The sequence below is a fragment of the Dunckerocampus dactyliophorus genome, chromosome 19 (genome assembly GCF_027744805.1).
Source record: "Dunckerocampus dactyliophorus isolate RoL2022-P2 chromosome 19, RoL_Ddac_1.1, whole genome shotgun sequence".
In the NCBI taxonomy this organism is placed as follows: Eukaryota; Metazoa; Chordata; class Actinopteri; order Syngnathiformes; family Syngnathidae; genus Dunckerocampus; species Dunckerocampus dactyliophorus.
Genome location: NC_072837.1, coordinates 18965001 through 18985726, shown reverse-complemented (window position 1 = coordinate 18985726; position 20726 = coordinate 18965001). Strand labels below are relative to the sequence as shown.

At 41.5% G+C, this 20726-nt stretch overlaps 1 protein-coding gene across 6 annotated transcripts in view; it reads right to left on the bottom strand.

Annotated features, from left to right (window-relative positions):
• LOC129171932 (MAM domain-containing glycosylphosphatidylinositol anchor protein 2-like) overlaps positions 1 to 20726 on the bottom strand; it is a 215218-nt gene that overhangs the window by 56391 nt on the left and 138101 nt on the right. For all 6 annotated transcript variants that reach the window (XR_008566863.1, XM_054761097.1, XM_054761096.1 and 3 more), the window contains 2 exons: positions 19206 to 19478; positions 7439 to 7587 (listed from right to left, as the gene is read on the bottom strand). Coding sequence is in view for 5 of the 6 variants with exons in the window: in XM_054761097.1 (XP_054617072.1) it covers positions 7439 to 7587; positions 19206 to 19478 (422 nt within the window). In the remaining variant the exon portion in view is untranslated. The remainder of the gene's footprint in view (positions 1 to 7438; positions 7588 to 19205; positions 19479 to 20726) is intronic.

Sequence of the window (20726 nt, the reverse complement as noted above, 5' to 3'; positions counted from 1 at the left end):
CCGGGGTTGGAGCAAATTACACAGACCTTTTGGAAACCCAACGAAACACTGCAGGAAGACGTGCAGAGTCTGAAAGATGTAGAAAGCTTTCTGTGCGGGTTATCGTGTGTAGCTGCTCAACAGGAGTCCAGAAGTCAATACAAAGGCCCGAAAATGAGTGTAATAGGTCCCCTTTAAGTTTAACTGGTTCGCTCGCTAGCTAGCAGCCCTCTCGAGGCCCTGCAGCATAGGAGTTGCAATGTGGTGTAAACAAAGAAAAATAGGAGTGTAAAGGTGACCATAGGGGTGCTATTTCACATCTACAGGGCTCTAATAATGTTAAAAAGTTATGTTAGGAAGTCATAAACAGATTTTCTATGCTCTAACTATGAAAATATTCCATTTATTAACATTGAATCCTATATCGTGGAAATTCATTTAACACGGACGGGTCTGGAACCAATTAACTGCGATAAACGAGGGACGACTGCATAGTTGACTTGTGTTGGTTAGTCAGCCCACTTCTTTCTCACTGGTAGCAAATGTGCAAGGCCTCTGGGAAAGTTCCATAGCAGTAACTCTGCTAAGAAACAAACTAACAAAAGCAGAAGAGCTTGGAAGACGGCTGCAGCGCTTCCCAGGTGATTCAGTGAATTCAGCTGGAATTCTACAACGGCATCCGTGACAACAAAAACTTCTGGCTCTTATTTTATTCATAAGCGGTTATTGCTTTTTCAAACAGACATATTCTTTTGTTGTTTTTCCTGCTGTGTTGGCTTTTAGAGCTAAAACTGCAACTAGTTCATAATTGACTAACTGGAATGTAATCCCCCCTAAAAGTACAAATGAGGAATATTGATCCGCTTCAACTTCACTTTCACCCCACATTTTCAATGTAGCGTGTTTGTTATTGCACTTGTCAAATGTTTTGCGTCCATTATTCCATAATGTGCAGCAACATGTGTCTTCCATGGCTTATTTTATATATATATATATATATATATATATATATATGTATATATATGTATGCCTTTATACTGTACATGTATATATATGTATGTCTTTATACTGTATATATATATATATATATATATATATATATATATACAGTATATGTATATATATGTATGCCTTTATACTGTATATGTGTATATATGTATGCCTTTATACTTTATATGTATATATATGTATGCCTTTATACTGTATATGTGTGTATATATATGTATATACTGTATATGTGTATATATATAGATGTATGTATATATGTATGTATGTATATATAGATGTATGTCTTTATACTGTATATGTGTATATATATAGATGTATGCCTTTATACTGTATATGTGTATATATGTATGCCTTTATACTGTATATGTGTATATATATAGATGTATGTCTTTATACTGTATATGTGTATATATGTATGCCTTTATTGCTAACCATTTCAAGCTCCAACCTTGAGAAATGGTAACGTCAAAACTGAAAAAAAAAGAAAAGGTTAAGAAGCCAAAAACGTACCACTTCCACACAGGATGAAAGGAGAACTTTTTTTAAGTCCATCATGCGGGACTTGCCATGGCTGACTTCATGCAGTGTTAAGGTAATGTCATGTCAGCTAATGTTTGTGTCATTACTGCCGCCTGGTGACCACATTACTACATTTCCCATGTATTTCTACATGCTTTGATGAGTAATCGAGCATACAGTAGTCTACCACCAAAAATCATGATTTAATTCATGAATTTGTGAAAAAACACAATATAGTGAGGGAGCGATAATCGAACAAGGAACTGCTAACATGTGAGTGTATGTTCTGTCTTATTCATGTCTAATATGTCTTATTTTCTCTGATTATATCTACTCCATTGGGTAATACAAATGTAAAGGTGACTATAGGGGTGTTATTTCATGTCTGGAGGGCTCGAGTGATGTTAAAAACTGCATTAAGAAGAGTGTAAACAGGCGCCATAACTAAAAAATATTCCATTTATTAATATTGAATTCTACTCGGTGGAAACCCATTTATCGCGGTCGAGTCTCAAACCAGTTAACCGCCATAAAGGAGGGGCGACTGTATTATTTTATGTTCACTCTATGGTCTTATCTTAAACTGCAAGCAGCTTGTAATTCCAGAACTGCACGGTAGAAGCCCCAAACTGAACAAATGGGAAACATTGATGGACTTCAAACAACTCCACTTTTCTCCCGCATTTTGAATGGAGTGGTAGATATGTATACATACAAATATATATAAATATACATATATATGTATATCGGCGTATGGATTTTGCACCTTTGTTTGGATTTATATTAATGATCACTGAATCCTGGCGCCTGCACTCAATTAAGGCTTCCGTTCACATCCCATTAACGTTCATTCCCTACATTTCCCCCCACGGAAAGCAGCGCGCCCTATTGATTTCGTGTCGAGTGCACGGCGTGAGACTTTATGGCTGAAAACAACAGGATTGATGAAAGTAATACACGGCAGGGGCGGCGCGAGGGACAGGAAACCGAACGCTAGAGAGCACCGGTTTACTGTAGAATGCCCGCATGCAATTAGTGTTGCGGCTATTGATCCACGCGCACGTTCAGACCTGGTTGGCCCCGCCAGGTTTGTAGGAAGACATCACGGCTCAAAAAAAGAAAAGAAAAGAAAAGAAAAAAGGAGTGGTTGTCACACTGTTGACAGGTGTGCTGATAGGTGTTTGTGATTCATGCCCAATCCTGCCTTCCACACTTCCATGTGCCCCTCAGCCAACCGTCTCTCTGCAGGACTCTCATGAGGCCGTGCATGACAACAGAAGGCAATCCATTACTATTTCTCACTTCACATTTGAAAAAGTGCAAGAAAGTGAAAGAGAGCTTTCTGTCCAGCAGCCTAAAAGCATTCAATTATCTGGAAAAATGGCCCTTTTGTATTTTCACCTGTTTTAAATATATCAAATATAGATAGCATATAAGGTGTAATAGGTCACATTATGTGTCTGTGTAGGCTCTCAGTCGTACAGGAGTTGTCCATCGAGGAAAAGGCTTCTTGAGACGTCATCTGTACTTCTGTGAAGAAGGTGTCGGACGTTTCGCTCCTCATTCGAAGAGCTTCGTCAGCGAACTAATAAGTGCTGGTAGCCTAGGCCTTAAATACAGTAAGAGTGGGCGGAATTGGTGTGGCAACACCCTCCTCCTATTGGTTCCTTACACTAAGCCTGGGCGGAGTAGTGGTATAATCCTTTCCTGCTATTAGCACCTCTGATAAAAGGGAAGTGTCGCTCCCTGAGTTGGGTATGAACGACTCTGATACTGGCTCGTTAGCATCTATTGTTCTGGCTCGGCCCTGGCTTCACCTCATTTGCAAGACTAAGAGCTGTGGGTTTTGGTCTCAGTAACCTGCTGAACACAGGGTCCAAATTGTAAAGATGAGGAATGCAAAGAGGCAAAGACATTGGGGAAACTAAGCAAATGCTCCAAAAAAGGCTTTATCAACATCGCAGGGACAATGCTAGTGGTCCTCAATCAGCAGTACATCTACACCTTAAAGCAACCAATCACTCTTTTGAGGACAGCGAGGTAAAGATTTTGGCCAAAGAAAACAGATGGTTTGAAAGAGGAGTAAAGGAAGCTATTTTTGTCAAACAACAGAACCCATCATTGAATCGGAATGGTGGTTTGAGGTTTAATTTGGACCCTGTGTTCAGCAGGTTACTGAGACCAAAACCCACAGCTCTTAGTCTTGCAAATGAGGTGGAGCCAGGGCCGAGCCAGAACAATAGATGCTAACAAGCCAGGATCAGAGTCGTTCATACCCAACTCAGGGAGCGACACTTCCCTTTTATCGGAGGTGTTAATAGCAGGATAGGATTATACCACTACTCCGCCCAGGCTTAGTGTAAGGAACCAATAGGAGGAGGGTGTTGGCACACCAATTCCGCCCACTCTTACTGTATTTAAGGCCTAAGCTACCAGCACTTATTAGTTCGCTGACGAAGCTCTTCGGATGAGGAGCGAAACGTCCGACACCTTCTTCACTGAAGTACAGATGACGTCTCAAGAAGCCTTTTCCTCGATAGGTCACATTATGTTATTATTCCATCTGAGACTCGTGTATGGAAGTGTGTTCAAAATCTAGCTGTGCTCTCGACAGTTTAAAAGTGCTTCTAGTAAGTCCTACAGTTTTGTGTATCTGTAGCTTTAAAGCTAATCACGCGCTATTGTGCACTTTTTTTCATATACCCTATTTTCCCAAGTGTAAGTCACACTTTGTTTTCATAGTTTGGCTTTGCTCCTGCAACTTATGTATCAAAATATATACCGAGGGTGTCCAAAGTGTGGCCTGGGGGTCATTTGTGGCACGCGGCACATTCTAAAAATGATATGATAAGATTCAAAGATACTGAACCCCCAGCTGCTCCGGATGCAGCAGCTAAATGTGCTAACAGTGTCAAAGCGCTTTGAGTGCCTTGGAGGTGGAAAAGAGCAATCTTTCGCTCGTATTGACAAGCGAAAATACAACACATTTTATGGAAAATTTGGTTGTGAAAAAAGTTGCAATGTTATGTTGCAGAAATTGAAAAAAACCCAGCTGTAATTTCATAAGAATAAAGTCAAAATATGAGAGAAATAATGTGATTTTAGTAGCAAGGAGTTGAAATATTACAAAAAAATGACATGTTTTTTTGTTGAAGTCGGAAGATTTTGAGAAACAAACCAAACAAAATCATGCTGTCATTTTTGGGAAGTTAAGTTGGAAATTTAAGAAAAACAGTTGTAATATTACGGGAATAAAGTCATATAAGGAGAAGAAAATGTACAAAGTTATTGAAGAAAAAGCAGAAGTGGGCGGAAAAAATTCAGATTTTTCACCAACATGACAAAGCTGAGGTGAAACGTACAGAACTTCTTTGCAAATCTACTTCACAAACATCAAAGTGGCAAAGCTGCATCCTTTCATTTTTCACCATGTGTCCCTCACTAGAAAGACATTTGGACACCCCCGCGGTAAAACATCATTAAAAACTCACTTTTGACCTTCAATCAGGGGAAAAAAAGTTTGTTAAGTTGCAAAGAAAGGCAACCAATGAAAGAAAGGAGGAGGAGGAGGAGGAGGAGGAGGAGGTTTGTGCCTGGCAGGAGGTAAACAACACTCACACTGTGTACTCGCTTGACATATCGAGGGAAGAAGGTGGAAAGAAATTCATTTGCCCCAAACACCAATTCTCAGCTAAACTAAATGGACTTGTGATGTTCTCCCTTTTCGAAACAAATGAATGCGGAAAAACATTTAAATGTTAATGAGGTTTCGGAATTAGTGCATTCTGGCGCAAATGCGGACACATGATGCAGACAGCTGGGAGCGCAAGAGGCTTAAAGGGAAAGTGCACTTTTTTCTGGAATGTTGCCCGTCATCATCATTATGTGAGACATGAACACGCGTGTCTTTACCTTTTCGGTACGTTCCAAAGATAGAAAAACAGATAAAAAGAGACAGCTAAGAATGCACGTAATGGGACGCACCCATTCTGCCTACAAAGCCTTCTGAAAAAAACTCCAAAAAGCAGGGACCCATAACGTTGTGCTTCTCGAGACCAACATGCTAACTTTTTCATATCTACTTTTTAAACGTACATTTAAGTGTAGTTTGTGCACACCTGAGGTAAGAAGGACTGGAACAAATGAGGATTCGACCAACTGCACCTGTTGATTAGTCCTAATGAAATATGATGACATCACTACGAGCACGTCACTACTATCAGGAGAACCAGAGTACTGTATTCAGGCACACGCTCCGAGTAGCCGGTGTCTCTGGCAAACCTTCTGCACTTTTGAAACGCATTTCAGGTGGCTGATAAGGTTTTTTGTGTGCGCCATGCGTTTTTTTTCCCCGTCATCGCGGATCATTTGGTACAACTGGCGCACGAAATGTCTTCCTCGGAAGGTGAATGTTTGTTTCCAAGTGGCCTCGGGGGAAGTTACGACAGGCCGGAGGCAGGAGACAAAAGGAGCGCTTGATTTGCTCACCTAAACAGTTTGGGTAATCGCGCCTCACTGGAGTGTTTTTATTGGATTTATCGGTATGATGCCATAATTCGCTCATATTGGTCCGATAATTATGTCACTACGTTACTGGTGTAGTGACACCACGCCACACCACAGTGGCTAGCTACTAGCCGGCTAGCGACTAGCTTCACCACACACTAGCCAAAGGTAAGGCTACATATTGGAGCTGCTGTGTTTTTGTTCCTTTCTATGTTGCTATGTGAAATCAATGCACCCAGGAAGGAAGTTCCCAAAATACTCCAAGTATGACATGTTATCATGAATGTACCTGTTACTACATGATCACAGCACGGATGGAAAACCACTAAACCTTCTTGGAGCTTTTTGGACGTGTTTTAATAGCGGCCTTGCTAGGAGGAATAGGTGTGTCCCATTACGTGCATTAGTTAGCTGCCTCTTTTTACCTCTTTTTATATCTTTAGAAGGCACAGAAACGAGAAAGTCATACGTGTTCATGTCTCGCATAAGGATTGTGGATGATGGGCAAAATTCCCCAAAAAGTGCACTTTTCCTTTAAAACAGGAAAAAAACGGCGCGTGTGGCTGGCGACTTCTCACACAAACAACCCAACCAAAAGTCGAGCGCGTGAAAAAGTGGGAACACTCACGATGAGCAATGACTGTGATGTTTTTAGCATGGAAGCATGTGCTGTTTTATCTAAACTGGCTCCCGGATGTCAGCTCACATTCACGCTAACCTGCAAATCTGTCGTATTAATGCAGCTGCTAGCGAAGGGCTTTATCTACAAAGCTGGCGTCCCGCCTGCTGCGTTAGCTAAATAAGAAAAAAAGCACTCGGCAATGAGGGAACCAAAAAAGTGGGATTGGCAAATAGAGGGAATGTAACCGGGCCATCCGTCAGCCTGCTTGTCAGACTGTGTGAGCCATGGTTAGCATTTTTCTCCGCGGGGTCTCCTCCTCTTCCTGCTCCGACTGAGCTTCTGATGGAGAACAAAGTCAGGAACGATTCATAAAATACAAAAAAGCCACAGGACTCATACTTGACTGCTTCTGACAGCTTCTTAGTGATTCTGGGCCGCCCGCAGAGGCCGGCTCCCGCCCCCGAATACAGCGAGACGGTGGATTGAGGTGTAAAAATTTGGCGGCGTCAAAGCGGATACAACAAGTGAGCCCAAGCGTGCCATCTTTGGGAGGAAGAACACTTCTCCCCTGTGGCAACAACAAGAAAATAAACAACTCCTCGTAGAGCCTGCCTGGAAGAAGCAGACTAATGACCAGGATCCAAGATTATTGGATTATTTCAAGGTTTGCAAAGCTCCAGAAGCAATAAAAAAAAAAGAATCTGCCAGCTTGAAGGTTTCTGAGGGACCGCGTGTATGAAAGCGAGGAACTGAAAACAGAAGTTACCCGCCAGGCAGAATGTGACAAGTCCCAGCGTTCCCTACCTGTCTGATGCCCAGCCTGTAGGCCACGATGCGGTCCACGGCGCTGGGGTTCATCTGGGTCCACTGGAGCTTGAAGTCGTAGACTCTGGGCCGGTTCTGCCAAACGGGGCTGTAGGTGTCGTAGTAGAACTCGGGAGCGTAGGCCTTGCCTGTACATGGCAGGACACATGAGGATTCAGTACTTTGTACTCGTCCATACAGAACTTCTTTCCATGATGGCAACAAATGTAAGGGGAGGCAACCTTATGTGGTGACAGAAGTGGGATCACCATGTTTTCCTATGATGTAATAGAGTGGAAGCATGTGATATTCAACCAACCAAAACAAGACATGAGCAATGCATGGACCGAAGATGACCCCTTTTGCACCGAGCAGGTGGATTACAGTGCCTGTGTTTATTGTGCGAGCGTCACCACTCATTTACGCACTGCAGCACTTTGCGCAACGCAACGCGCCGTCTGACGGGAGTACAGAGAAGAATGTGTAAATGCAGACTTGTAAATGTTTCATTTGTAAACATTCTTTCAAGTGGGAGAAAGTGCAGGGAATTAGCATGACAAAGATGTACAGTTCCTCTTATCTCCTCCATGTTGTGTTTGTTCTATTTCTATCAAGTCTATATTATTTTTCTCCTCGCTACTGTCGTGACCCAATTCCCCCTCAAGGATCATTAAAGATTTATCGTACAGCGTGTATCATCTGACACACTTTACTCTCATGGCACGGAATCAAAGCGCACATCACGTTGTGCAACATCAATGCGTCCAACATCCAAAGTGTCCAAATCCTTTCCACCACTCAGCCAAGACGGATCCGGAACGCCGCTTCCATCAGGTGCGCCGAATGTACGCCTTGTACCGACCGGCCAACCAGCTGAAGTTTGAAAGTAAAAGAAGCAGAAGAAGAATGGAAGAGGAGGCGCACAAGGAATATAATCTTCGGCAGCACAATGACGCTCATCATGGCAAAAACAGCTCGACATCTGACAAGGACGAGTGAGGAGAGAGAAGATGAATGAATTGCAGCAGTACAAGCCAGCTACCTAATTGCTAACGAAACAGCATTAGCCTCAAAGCTGTAAGCCGACAGCGAGCTTGTTAAACGGTGCCTGATGAAAGCTGCACAATTTTGTGTCTCCCGAGAAACGACAAGCCAACGTTAGCACGGGTTGAAGCGAGGCAACTGGACTCTTGTTTGGTGAAGATGTTTCGCTTTCCGCCCAAAAGGCTTATTCGGTTCTGAAATGTACAGCAGATGTGGAGTTTTCCTATTTAAGGCCCTGGCGGGGGTGTCCCCTGGGGGTCGTCTCAATGGAGTTGTTGTTGTTGTTGCCGATGAACGACAGTGAGGCACAACAAAAGGTCGTTGGACCGCCTCTGGTGGCAAAACAAGTCTTTAGTGGTCACTCTTCTTGTTGAAATAGACAATCTTTGGGGAAGACATGTCAGGACATTGGCTTCTTTCACACATCTTTCCAACCAGCGTTCCTCCCTATCCAGAATTTGGAGAAGCCACCCGCACTCCTGATTAAAATGCAGCGTGCACGAGGTCACGCACCGTAGGAAACTAATGCATGCACGCGCTCATGCATGCAGTTTAGTTCCAAAGGTGAAAACTGTAAATAGTTCATGGTGATATATTTGCAAATAAATTGTTATTGTGCTGTAAAACACCCTTTTTAGTGTTGTTTATGTTGTGGTCCAGTTTAAATATTTCAGCTTATGCTTGAAACGCATCTTTTCACAAAAAGCTGTTTTTCTCCTTTTCTTTGCTGAGAACTGATGTTAGCTACGTTCTGCTGCTGATTAGCGAAGAACCGAAAGGGGCAGAAACAAACTTGAGTTTTCTGATGCGAGATGAGAGTCTAAAGTTTCTGCTGCTCTGCTTCCTGCTTCTGTCGAGTGCAGACGTGTCTTCACTTGCTCCTGCTTGCTTCCGTCGCTTACTGCTTTTTCCCGCTTTGAAATCATTCTACTTCCCCCCAAGTTTTGGAGATGATTTCATTTATTTTCTTTTAAGTGAACCGAGACTTTTTGAATCCTATTTTCATTTTTCCAACATATCTGAGGCGCTAGCGACTACAAGTCTCTCAACATGCCCAGAGGTTGAATCCAAACAAAGCCTCCTCATGAAAGCCGCCAGCTAAACCGAAAAAGGACTTCACGAAACGCTCCCAGTGGAATCCAGTGGTAAGACGTCCACATTTACCTCCAAAGGAAAGCGTGATACCACTGTTACATGCAGCCTAAACGATACTGCGCCTTTTATTTATGAGATTTATCCACCTGCTGCACCTGCTCCCTCCAGAGAAGCCAAACTCCTCACTTAATTGTCTCCAGCAACTAAGCGGAACTACGTTCTTCATCACGGAAGTCTGACCAGAACCGGACGTAGGAAACCAAGTGGGGGGGTGCGTCGCTGTTATCGGACTCCAATGCTGATGGGGGTGTCATACAACTTCATGTCACAAAATCCAAACTCTCTCTTTCAGGAGGTTCTAAGTAGAGCTTGAAAATGCAAAAAGAAGAAAAGGGAGTGAGACAAAAAACATTTTGAGTAAGCAATTTATTGCAAACAAGCATTCAAGTGAACGAGGCTGAACATCAGCTGATCAAAAGTTTAAGAGCATAGCCCAGAAAAACAAACAAAACCAAAAAGCAAAAAGGGGTGAGTAGCTGCACCATTCTCGTTCATGAGGTGAGAAAAGGCTTTGGGCGTGCTTGATGCCAGTGTTTCCAGGAGGCTAGTGGGAATGTTGCTCCAGGTGGTGAAGATGCCTTCACGGAGGACATCCACTGTCTGGAACTCATGTCCATTTTTGTCCATCATCCCCAAATGCTCCCCATTGAATTTAGATGAGGGGAACACGCAGGATGGTCCAAAAGAAGTTCATGTTCAGTCATGAGGGATGCCCCCTGCAACATATCCACGTAGCTAGCTGCCGCTTGACGCCCCTGCACAACCTGAAGCTCTATTGTTCCATTGAAGGATCATGATGATGGAAAACATCTCAGGTGGGATCTCCTTGTCAGGCTAGCAACGTTGGAAGCCATCAGGACCAAGGATCAAGGGAGAATAAAACTTTCTTCCACCTTTCAATGTCCCATGTTTGCTGCTCTCCCACAAATTCCAAATACCCAATTTTGTGGCGTTGAAAGAGACGAGGCCTCTTCTTAAAAGCCTTCTGTGGCAGATGGCGTCTGAAGGTTATTGGGCTGCACTCGGCACCAGTAACAAGCTTCATTCGCTCACTCATGCACATTTCGCCATTTGGGAGAAATGCTTTTTGTGTACTTGGAAAAAGTTGCCAATCTTGGAGTTGGGCTCATGAAAGATGGGAGCAAAAACGGAAGTGTTGTGTCGTTGATATTTTTCTTGAGCGTATATAGCAATGCCAAATAGCCTCGCCTCTGTTATTACGTTGAGGCTAACCCACTTAGTCCCGCCCCTCCCCTCCTGGGTGGGAGACATCAAACATTAAAGTACACACGGCTTAACTGATCTTCTTCAAATCCTGTTTAGAACAGCAGAACCAATGCAATGACTCACAAGAGCTCAGTGGAAACCTTCAGGCGACACGTTGACCTTGTTTGCAGACTTCCTTCTTGGGTCTGCTATATCATTTTCATGTTTTTTGTCGGCAAACCTTCCTCTGTCTCCCCGTAGCGGGGGTCCCACTTTATGAAGGAGGTCACTTCGAGGTGACGCGTGGCAATGTTAAAAAAAGACACAAGACGTCAGAAGCGATGGAACTGCCGACGAAGTCGAGAACGTCGACGCACGTCAGCGGCGTTGGACTGGTCATGACTCACGCTCAGTCGCTTCCACTGATTGCTGACTTCTTCCTGTGGAATGGTCCGTCAGAACACGATGCCCGCTCAGGGTGGACTTTGCCTTGATGACACATGGTCTCCATTAAAAGCAGGCTGCTCTCCTGCGACTCCGCTTGCTCGGAAAAACAGCAGGACAGTAACGCCTGCTTACGTCACGCAAATGTTCAGTCTGAGCGTGACAATGACGTCCGCGTGTGTTCAAGTCTACGCCTTCACCGGGAAAAGTTGCAATTTTGCAAGAAAAGAAATGAAGTTGTCATGAGACAAAAAATGTTCCATTTTGTGAGCGTGAAGTTGCAGTATGACACAGACGTAACACGACAAAAAGTCATTTTTACAACAATAAAGTGGTAATATTCCATAACACGTGCAATAAGTGTGGTCTTGTTACATATTAAATTGATTTTATTCCTAAAAAGTGAAGGAACAATATAAAAAAGAATGTGTGATAACACAATTAAGAGTTTTACAAATCATTTCTGTGATTTTAATATTACAAGAAAAAAGTTGACATTTTTATCAAAAATAAAGTGGTCATGTTACGAGAAAGACGTGGCGTTATTATAAGAATAAAGTCATATAGTGATTGAATATATTAATTACAGTAATGATAAATATATAATAAAATAATATAATAATAGTACAAAAACATTTAATCATCCCACACCAAGCTAAAACTAAACTCTGAACCGCCGACATCACTTCCTGTTCACGCCACCAGAACACATGTACAGCAACACACACGACTATGAGTCTTATTTATGTCTTATTTTCTCTTATTATGTCTCCTATATTGGGTAATAGGAGTGCAAAGGTGACTATAGGGGTGTTATTTGATGTCCAGAGGGCTCTAATCATGTTAAAAAGTGTATCTGGAAGGTCATAAACAGGTTTTCTAAGCTGCAACTACAAAAATATTTCAGTGGTAAGTAAGGAATCCTATTTCGTGGAAATTCACTTATCACTGTGTCGGTGTGGAACCAATTAACTGCCATAAACGAGGGATTACAGTACAACTTCAGTCAACTACTGTATATTAGTGGACCAGCCAGGATATCGCTATTGTTGTGTTAGCAGAAATGCTAAAATGACACAGGTTATTATAGCATGGCGTTCCCAGCAGGAGGGGAGCCCTGGAGCAAAACACTTTCCTTGCTATTTATATTTGTTTTAAAGCAGTTGTTGCTTATATAGTCTTTAAAAGTCTCCTGTTCATTGGAAGGGGGGTCAGGGGGGGGCTGAGGAGTGTCTCTGGAATTCTGCTAAAGAGTTTTACAGCATTTTGAAGAAGGCAGAAAAGTGACAGAATGAGGGTATGATAATGCAAAAGAGTAACTTGCAATAGCGTAGTCCTCCATTCTTCTGAGATACGTGAAGAAACGTGACAGAGAGTGATGACGATGTGTATATCATTACTCGCTCAGACATATTCCACCTTTGATGTGAATAACAGTTCAAGTGGGAGGAAGCTGTCTCCTCAAATTGAGTCGTTGCGCACACAAAAGCACTTTAGTGGAAGTGATGCTTCTTTCTGCACATGGGATCTTTGGCTGAGCGTAGCAGGAATTTGTTTGATTCCACGTTTAATAAATGCAAAACTTGAAGCAGGGACCGGAATGGAAGTGTTCAATTTCCCCACTCAGCGAACGTTTGAATTGGAAAGTAAAGAAAATGCAGTTTTGTGTTGTGTTTGAATGGCAACCATAACCACAGCACGTTATTCTGAAGTATGAACTGCGTGACGTGACAGTAAAACACACTGGATTAAAAGCCCCCCCCCCCATAGCACGTAGCATGACAAGCTAACGCCTCAGTACTCCTCTTGGCTAACAGATGCACGACATCTATCCACACATCATCTCCCTCAAAGTCAACCAAAAACTGCAAGCTGGGAGTCCTGTCAAGGCAACAGCGACGGAACAAAAACAAGAAGCAGATACCTAGCTAGCACTGCTACAGTATATGATGCTAAAGTGCTAACATTACACTCACGTTTTAACAGCAACATACTAGCTTAGCCGATTGGCTGAAGCAAAACAAAACAATCAAACCTACAGCTCCCACGTCCATAGCTGGCTTTGTTTTAAGATGTGTAGCGAAGCCTGTTTGTGTGTGTGTTTCCCACAAACTCATCTATTTAGGAGCGTTAGGCGGTATCATTTCCATGAGAAAGAAGCGTTTTGTCCTGTTCTGCTATTGTAGCACGTAGCGCCACCCCAGCATCCAAGGACATTGTGCAGCTGCAATCAATAAAGTCTTTTAATTCAGGCACAAAGACGGACGCTCTCAAGGAGCAGAAGCCCACACAAACGTGTGAGTTACAAAATACAAAAGCGCCACAATGCAAAGGCTGGTTATAGAAGCCGGCTAAATGCTGACCAAAATGCAAAAAGCAAGCGGGAAGGAAAAGTCCTTGGCGACTGCAGCAAATCCACACAACAGCAAACAATAACGAGGCGACGAGCAGAGAGTCCCAACTCAAGTAAACCGCAGCCTGATTAACAAGAACCAACAGGTGCTTCTGCCAGCCCTGACCAGCAGAAGCATGATCCCGAACAGGAAACAGAAAACCAAATTAAGAGCACCAAACAGGAAACAATTTAAAAACAAAAGAAAACCAAAACTGAAGTCCAACGTGTCATGAGGGAGATGACACTTTTTCCATCCATGACGTCAACTTGATGATTGATTTTTTTCCCATGTTTGCCGCTCATGAACAGGCTCTAGGGCAGGGGTGTCCAAAGTGCGGCCTGGGGGCCATTTTCGGCCTAAGGCTGTTTTTTTATTGGCCCGTTTTAGAAATATAATTTCATGAGAAAAGTAACAAAAAAACAGCAAAATTGGAAAAATTTGCAGTAATTTTACGAGAATAAAGTCAAAATATTAAGAGAAAAAAGTTGTAATATAACGAGAAAAAGTCGTAATATCATGAGAGAAAATAATAAATTTACAAAATTTACAGGAATAAAAAAAAACAACAGCAGAAATACAAAAAACAGCTGCAATTTTATGAAAATAAAGTCACGATATTAAGAGAAAAAAGTTGTATTCTAACAAAAACAAGTCGTAATTTTACGAGAATAAGGTCGTAACATTATGAAGAAAAATAACGGCATTTTAGTGGCATGAAGGTGAAATATCAAAGAGAGAAGACATTCTATTTTTCAAGTTGTAATACTATGAAAAACAAACAAAACAACAAATAAAGCTGTGCATTTCGGAAAATTAGGTTGCGAAAAAAGTTACAATATTATTGGAATAAAGTCGGACAACGAGGAGAAGAAAAGTTACAAGAAAGCTGAGTAGTTTGTTCTTGAAACAGGAAGAACTTGTTGGCATATCTGCTGCACATGCGTCGCTTTGCAAGATACTTGAAAGTTGCACCCTTTCATTTTTCACGATGTGGCCCTGCCTGGAAAAGGTTTGGACACCCGCGCTCCGGGGACACATTTCGCTGTTGGAACATCATTAAAAAGTCACTTTTGCATAGTCGGGGACCTTCAAGGCATGTTTTTCCACACATTCTCCAAACTGTGCTTGAGGTTCTGCTGTACGTGACCTTAATATGTGCGATGCGTTCACTGCCTTGTCAGTGACCTTTGCTTCATGCGTGCAGTGTGCCGCTAAAGCACGGACGAGTCAGCCAGCGCACAAATCAAGCAGGGAAGCAGGAAGGTCAGAGGAGAGCGACTTTCTTCTTCTGTCATTTGTGTGGTGCTTTGTAGAGGAAGTGGTTTCAAGCATCGGACGGAGCCAAAGCGCGGTGGCGCACATGCCGTCCCTCGTGGCCAGCTCGGCCTTTGCAGCCCATTGATGCGGCGTCCGCACACACTCGGCTGGCACAAAGCGCTTTGGAGGTGGCGGCGTCGCTCCGAGCCCGGCCGGCTTTGTGTGCGTGTTTGCATGTTGGCGCCATCGCAAGCCGCAATGTTAGCAAATATTTCATGAGCATCACTCGTCTCGTACGCGCTTCATTCATATGTCAGCCGCAGAGCAGCGCTGATCCCGCTTTGCGGCGACGGCGATCCCCGAGAGAGCCGGCGTTCAGGGAATGTGTCACTGCAGATTTCACGGAAGACGGCGAGGGCTCAAGTGGAATTTTCCCAGCTTTTCTTCTACGTGATTTATTTATTTATTTCTTTATTTATTAAAGTGCCGGAGCCTCCCCCTACACCTTTGGCAAGCACCCGGTCCAGATGGCGGGAATGTGGGGCGCTGGGAAGGAGGGACGGAGGATGAAAGGGATGGCGTGTGAGCGACAGCAGGAAGGAGACAGTCGGCTGCTGGGGACAAGGACGCCTCGGATCAACCTACCTGCCTCACCAGCCGGGGCTGATTTGTCACACACAACAGAGAGAAGCTTTTAGGACTAAAAGTGGATAAGCACCAGCAGCAAACATCTTCACCGATCTTTCTCATACAGGATCTTGGTTTGTGACAACATTGTTGTTTTCAGGTTTAGACCCTTTGGGATGGATTCCGTCCTGAAAAAGTCACTGGCATTCACTAATGTTGGAGTGCGGTTCCCCAGACTGGCAAAGTTAGCGCATCAAAAACATCTTCAAAATCCAAAAATCTACGCTTTTACTTTGGGGAGCATTTGTTCGGCAAGACTTTTGTCACAGTCGGCTTATGCTTGTTCATATGAAAACGTTAGCTCTTTCTGTTCCACCCTCCCTATTTTGTCTTTTGAATAAACAAGGCAAGAAATCAAAAGGAAGATAGCAAAATGTGGTGTGGAAAACCACTTTTTCATTGAGGGAAAAAAATAAAAAATACAGGAAAATGTACAACTCATACAAGTGGAAAGTGAATGGAGTGAAGTTCTCCAGACATCAAAGCCCCAAACTCTCCTACTTTTCTTTAGGAGCGTTTGTTCTGCAAGACCTTTGTCACAGTCGGCTTACGCATGTTCATGTGAAAAGGTTAGCTCTTTCTGTTCCTCCCCTCTACTCTTCTTTTGAGTAAATAAGGCAAGAAAAGGAAGAGAGCAAAAATGTATGCGGAAGGCCACTTTTTAATTGGGAGGAAAAAAAATAATTACGGAAAAATGTACAACTCAAACAAGCAGAAAGTGAATGGAGTGAGGTTCCCCAGACTGGCAAAGTTAGCACATCAAAAACATCTTCAAAGTCCAAAATACACTACTATATTTCCGGAACGTTGGTTTGGCAAAACTTTTGTCACAGTCGGCTTATGAAAGTTCATGTCAAAAGGTTAGCTCTTTCTGGTCCACCCCTCCTACTTTTTCTTTTGATTAAACAAGTCAAGAAATCAAAAATAAGATTCCAAATTTTGATACAGAAGACTGCTTTTTAATTGTTGACAAAAGAACGGACAAGCCCCAAACTCTACTACTTGATTTTAGGACCGTTTGTTCTTCAAGACTTTTGTCACAGTTGACTAATGAAATGCGTAAGCCACATGAAAAGTTTTAGCTCTTTCTGTTCCACCCCTCCTACTATTTTTTTTGCTTAAACAGGGTAAGAAATCAAAAGGAAGATAGTGAAAATTGGTGTGAAAGACCACTTTTTAAAGAAAAAAAAGAGCAAAAATACTGAAATATTTAAAACTCATACAAAGTGAATGGAGTGAGGTTCCCCAGACTGGCAAAGTTAGCACATCAAAAACATCTTCAAAGCCCAAGTCTACTACTTTACTTTGGGAGTGTTGGTTGGACAAGACTTTTGTCGGAGCCGTCTTATGCATGCTCATGTGAAAAGGTTAGCTCTTTCTGTTCCACCCCACAGACCTTTTGTTTTGGTTAAACAAGGTAAGAAATAAACGGGAAAGTGGACGACCACTTTTTAATTGGGGGAAGAAAAAAAATACATAAAAATGTACAACTCATACAAGTGGAAAGTGAGTGGAGTGAGGTTCCCCAGCCTGGCAAAGTTAGCACATCAGAAACATCGTCAAACATCCAAAAATCGACTACTTTACTTTGGGAGCGTTTGTTCGGCAAAACTTTTGTCAGACTCAAAATTTGATGCGGAAGACCGTTTTTTAATTGGGGGAAAAAGGACGGACAAAAATGCACCAAACATACAGTAGTGATGAAAAGTGAATGGAGCGAGGTTCCCAACTAGCATACTTCTACTTTCCTGTGGGAGTGTTTGCTTTGCTAGACTTTTGTCACAGTCGGCTCTTCCTTTTTATCCTGGTGTTTAAAATTGATCTCCTATTGCAGGGAGAATTTGAGGGCTTCTAGGAAAAAGCGAATCACTGATTGACTGCATGTTGATTGTGTGAATTTGTTCATTTAAGTGTTCATCCATCAAGGAAATGCATTTGAGTGTCCTTCCCAGGCCTGATTAGCAGCCTGTGACTCGAATGGAAGGTCTCTCAGATTGAAACCTTCTCCCAATTAATTTGATCCCGTCGAGCCGCCAAGTCGATGGGCACTTACAGTTGCTGCTGAAAAAAGTAAATAAACGTAGCAGGCAGGCAGGCAGTTGTCGTGTTTTATCTGCACGAGACAGAAGCAGCGCCGACGTTGAGTGACGCGTTCCATTCACTCGCACTTTTTTCCCTCGCCGCTCCTCTTTTCAATTGACTTGTCAATCTCGGCGCAGAGACGGTGACAACGAGAGGCGTTTGCGTGGGAGCGCCCAACATGTGCTGTCGGTAAAAAATCCAAAGCAAATGCGCTAATTACCAGCGTGGGGCGCAATGCTGAAGCGCCCCGGGCTGTTGACAGACTCAAGGCCAGGATGCCACGCCCCCCTGAACACCGACTGTCCAACCGAAGATGTTTGTCGTGTCATTAAAAATATGATCATATCGTACGTCACATCATTTGAGAAGGAATGACTGCTTTAAGGATTCATTTGAAAAAAACATCAAACATCCAAAACATGCTGCAAACAACCCCTTTGCAACGGGAGCAGTGGTGGCGCATGGTACTGCACGCTTACATCGCAAGTAGCGCCGTTTTTTACGGGAACTTCCTGGACAATTATAGCTAAAAATCCTACGAAAAATCAAAATCCAAATAATTTGTGATGCATTCACACACCGTTGCAACTTTTATTTGCCAACAAAATTGCTTTTCCCTTGAGTGTTTTCTTGGACGCCTGTTGCGAGGCAGATTTCATGGGGCTCAATCACAACAGCCCCAAAAGTTAAGTTCTATAATAATAATAATAATAATAATATGTATTAGTGGTATATTTCATACCCAATTATACATATAATTACATATTTACATGTAATATAGAATCCTTAAATATAATGTACATTCTATATTATAAATATATTATAAATTCATTATTATATATTATGAATATATCTGATCCAATTATACTTATAATTATCACATATATTTTATATATTACATATATTATATGTAATATAGAAAAATTAAATATACCGTACATTGCATATTATAAATATATTATATATTCATTATTATATTTTATGAATGAATATGTAATTATTACTGTATTGTATTGTATTGTACTTTATTTATCCCACAGCAGGGAAATTCACTTGTTACAGCAGCAAGCAAGCATTATATATAATTAATAAATATTACATTAGTTATTAATATATGACATAGAATCTATATGTTAATACATATACTACATACTCATATAATACACATATATTATATAATGAATGAATCATAATTTATAATGTATATATTAATAAATATAATGCATTATATGATAATAATAATAATAATAATAATAATAATAATAATAATAATCAATAGAAAGGGCCGGGTGTGCTGTGCCTTTCTGGGAGAAATTGAATCAGATCTCTGCATTAAATATAAAATATATATCGGACAGGAAGAACATCCATTATTATTAGCAAATTCATTTAATAATCCAAATACATTTTATGTGGTTGATGTGAAGCCGATGGTCATAATATTAGGTACACCGGCACGACGTCAGGAAAGCCAACATAAAACTAAGATGTCTTACCTGTGACGTGAAAGGTGCACTTCCCCGCCCCGGCCTCGTTGATGACGTTGCAGGTGTACTCGCCCCAGCCGTCGCGGTTCAGGCTGCGGATGGTGTACTCGGTCTCGTCCCGCTGGGCGTCGAAGGCGCCGGCGTGAAGCAGCCGGTTGGAGAGCAGCCACTCGAAGCGCAGCACGCGGGACGGGTGCGCTCGCAGAACCCGACAGGTCATCACCACGGGCCGGCCCAGCCCCTGCCGCATCTCCGTGTGCACCGGTTCCACCGTGGGGGGGTCTGCGTGGGGACAGTTGGGGTTCATGAAGATGTTCTCACCACAGTCCATCAGCGGGAAAATCATGATAGATTTGCACAAAGGTTAAACAGATTTGCCCCCAAACTTAATGGGCTCGTCCTTGCGACACGCCGCACGACCCCAAGATATGAATTATTATCACCATCCATTGGAATATTTGCCAATATCTCAAAAGATGTACCTGTTATTCAGTACCACTCATGTAGTCATTCATTAGCGAGTGGTATGTCATTAATTATGTCATTTAAGAAAATAAATTACATTCATCAAATAAAATGAAGTAAAAATGTGTTTAAGTCAATTTTAATTAAAAAATGAATTAATTCAAAAAATAAATAGATGAATAAATGGTACTGTTTTTCATTAATTAATTAATTTAATAAAATTAATTGAATTAAAATGAATTCAATATTTTTTAAACATTTGCTACGGTATTTCATTAATTATTCAATTTAATAAAATACATTAAATTCATAAAAAAAAGATTTTTTTAAATGAATAAAATAAAATAAATTGAATTAATTCTATACTGGATTTAATCAATTAATTATATTTATTAATTTAATAACATAAATTACATTAAATATTTTTTTAAATTAATTAAAAACTACAATTAATTAAGTAGATAAATAAATACATAAATGGTAATGTTTTTCATTAATTAATTTTACAAAATAAATGTCCACAATTACATTAAAAATGTATTAAAATAAATACAATAAAATTAATTATTTCAACAAATAAATAAATGAATAAATGATCCTATTTTTCATTAAATAGTTAATTTAATGAAATACATCAAAATTAATTAAATTAATTAAACATTTATTACTGTATTTGATGAATTATTCAATGCAATAAAATTGATTAAATTAAGATAAAATACATTAAAAATGTATTAAAATAAAATAAATGAAATGAATTAATTCAATAAACAAATAATACTGTGTTTCATCAATTAATTATTCATCCATCCATCTTCTATGCCGCTTATCCTCATTAGGGTCGCGGGTATGCTGGAGCCTATCCCTGTCCAGCCAATGGCAGGGCACATATAGACAAACACTCACATTCATACCTATGAACCATTTAGAGTCTCCAATGAAGCTAACATGCATGTTTTTGGAATGTGGGAGGAAACCGGAGAACCCAGACCCCCCCCACCCCACCCACCCACACACACACACACACACAAGGGAGAACATGACGTCATCCACACAGAAATGCCC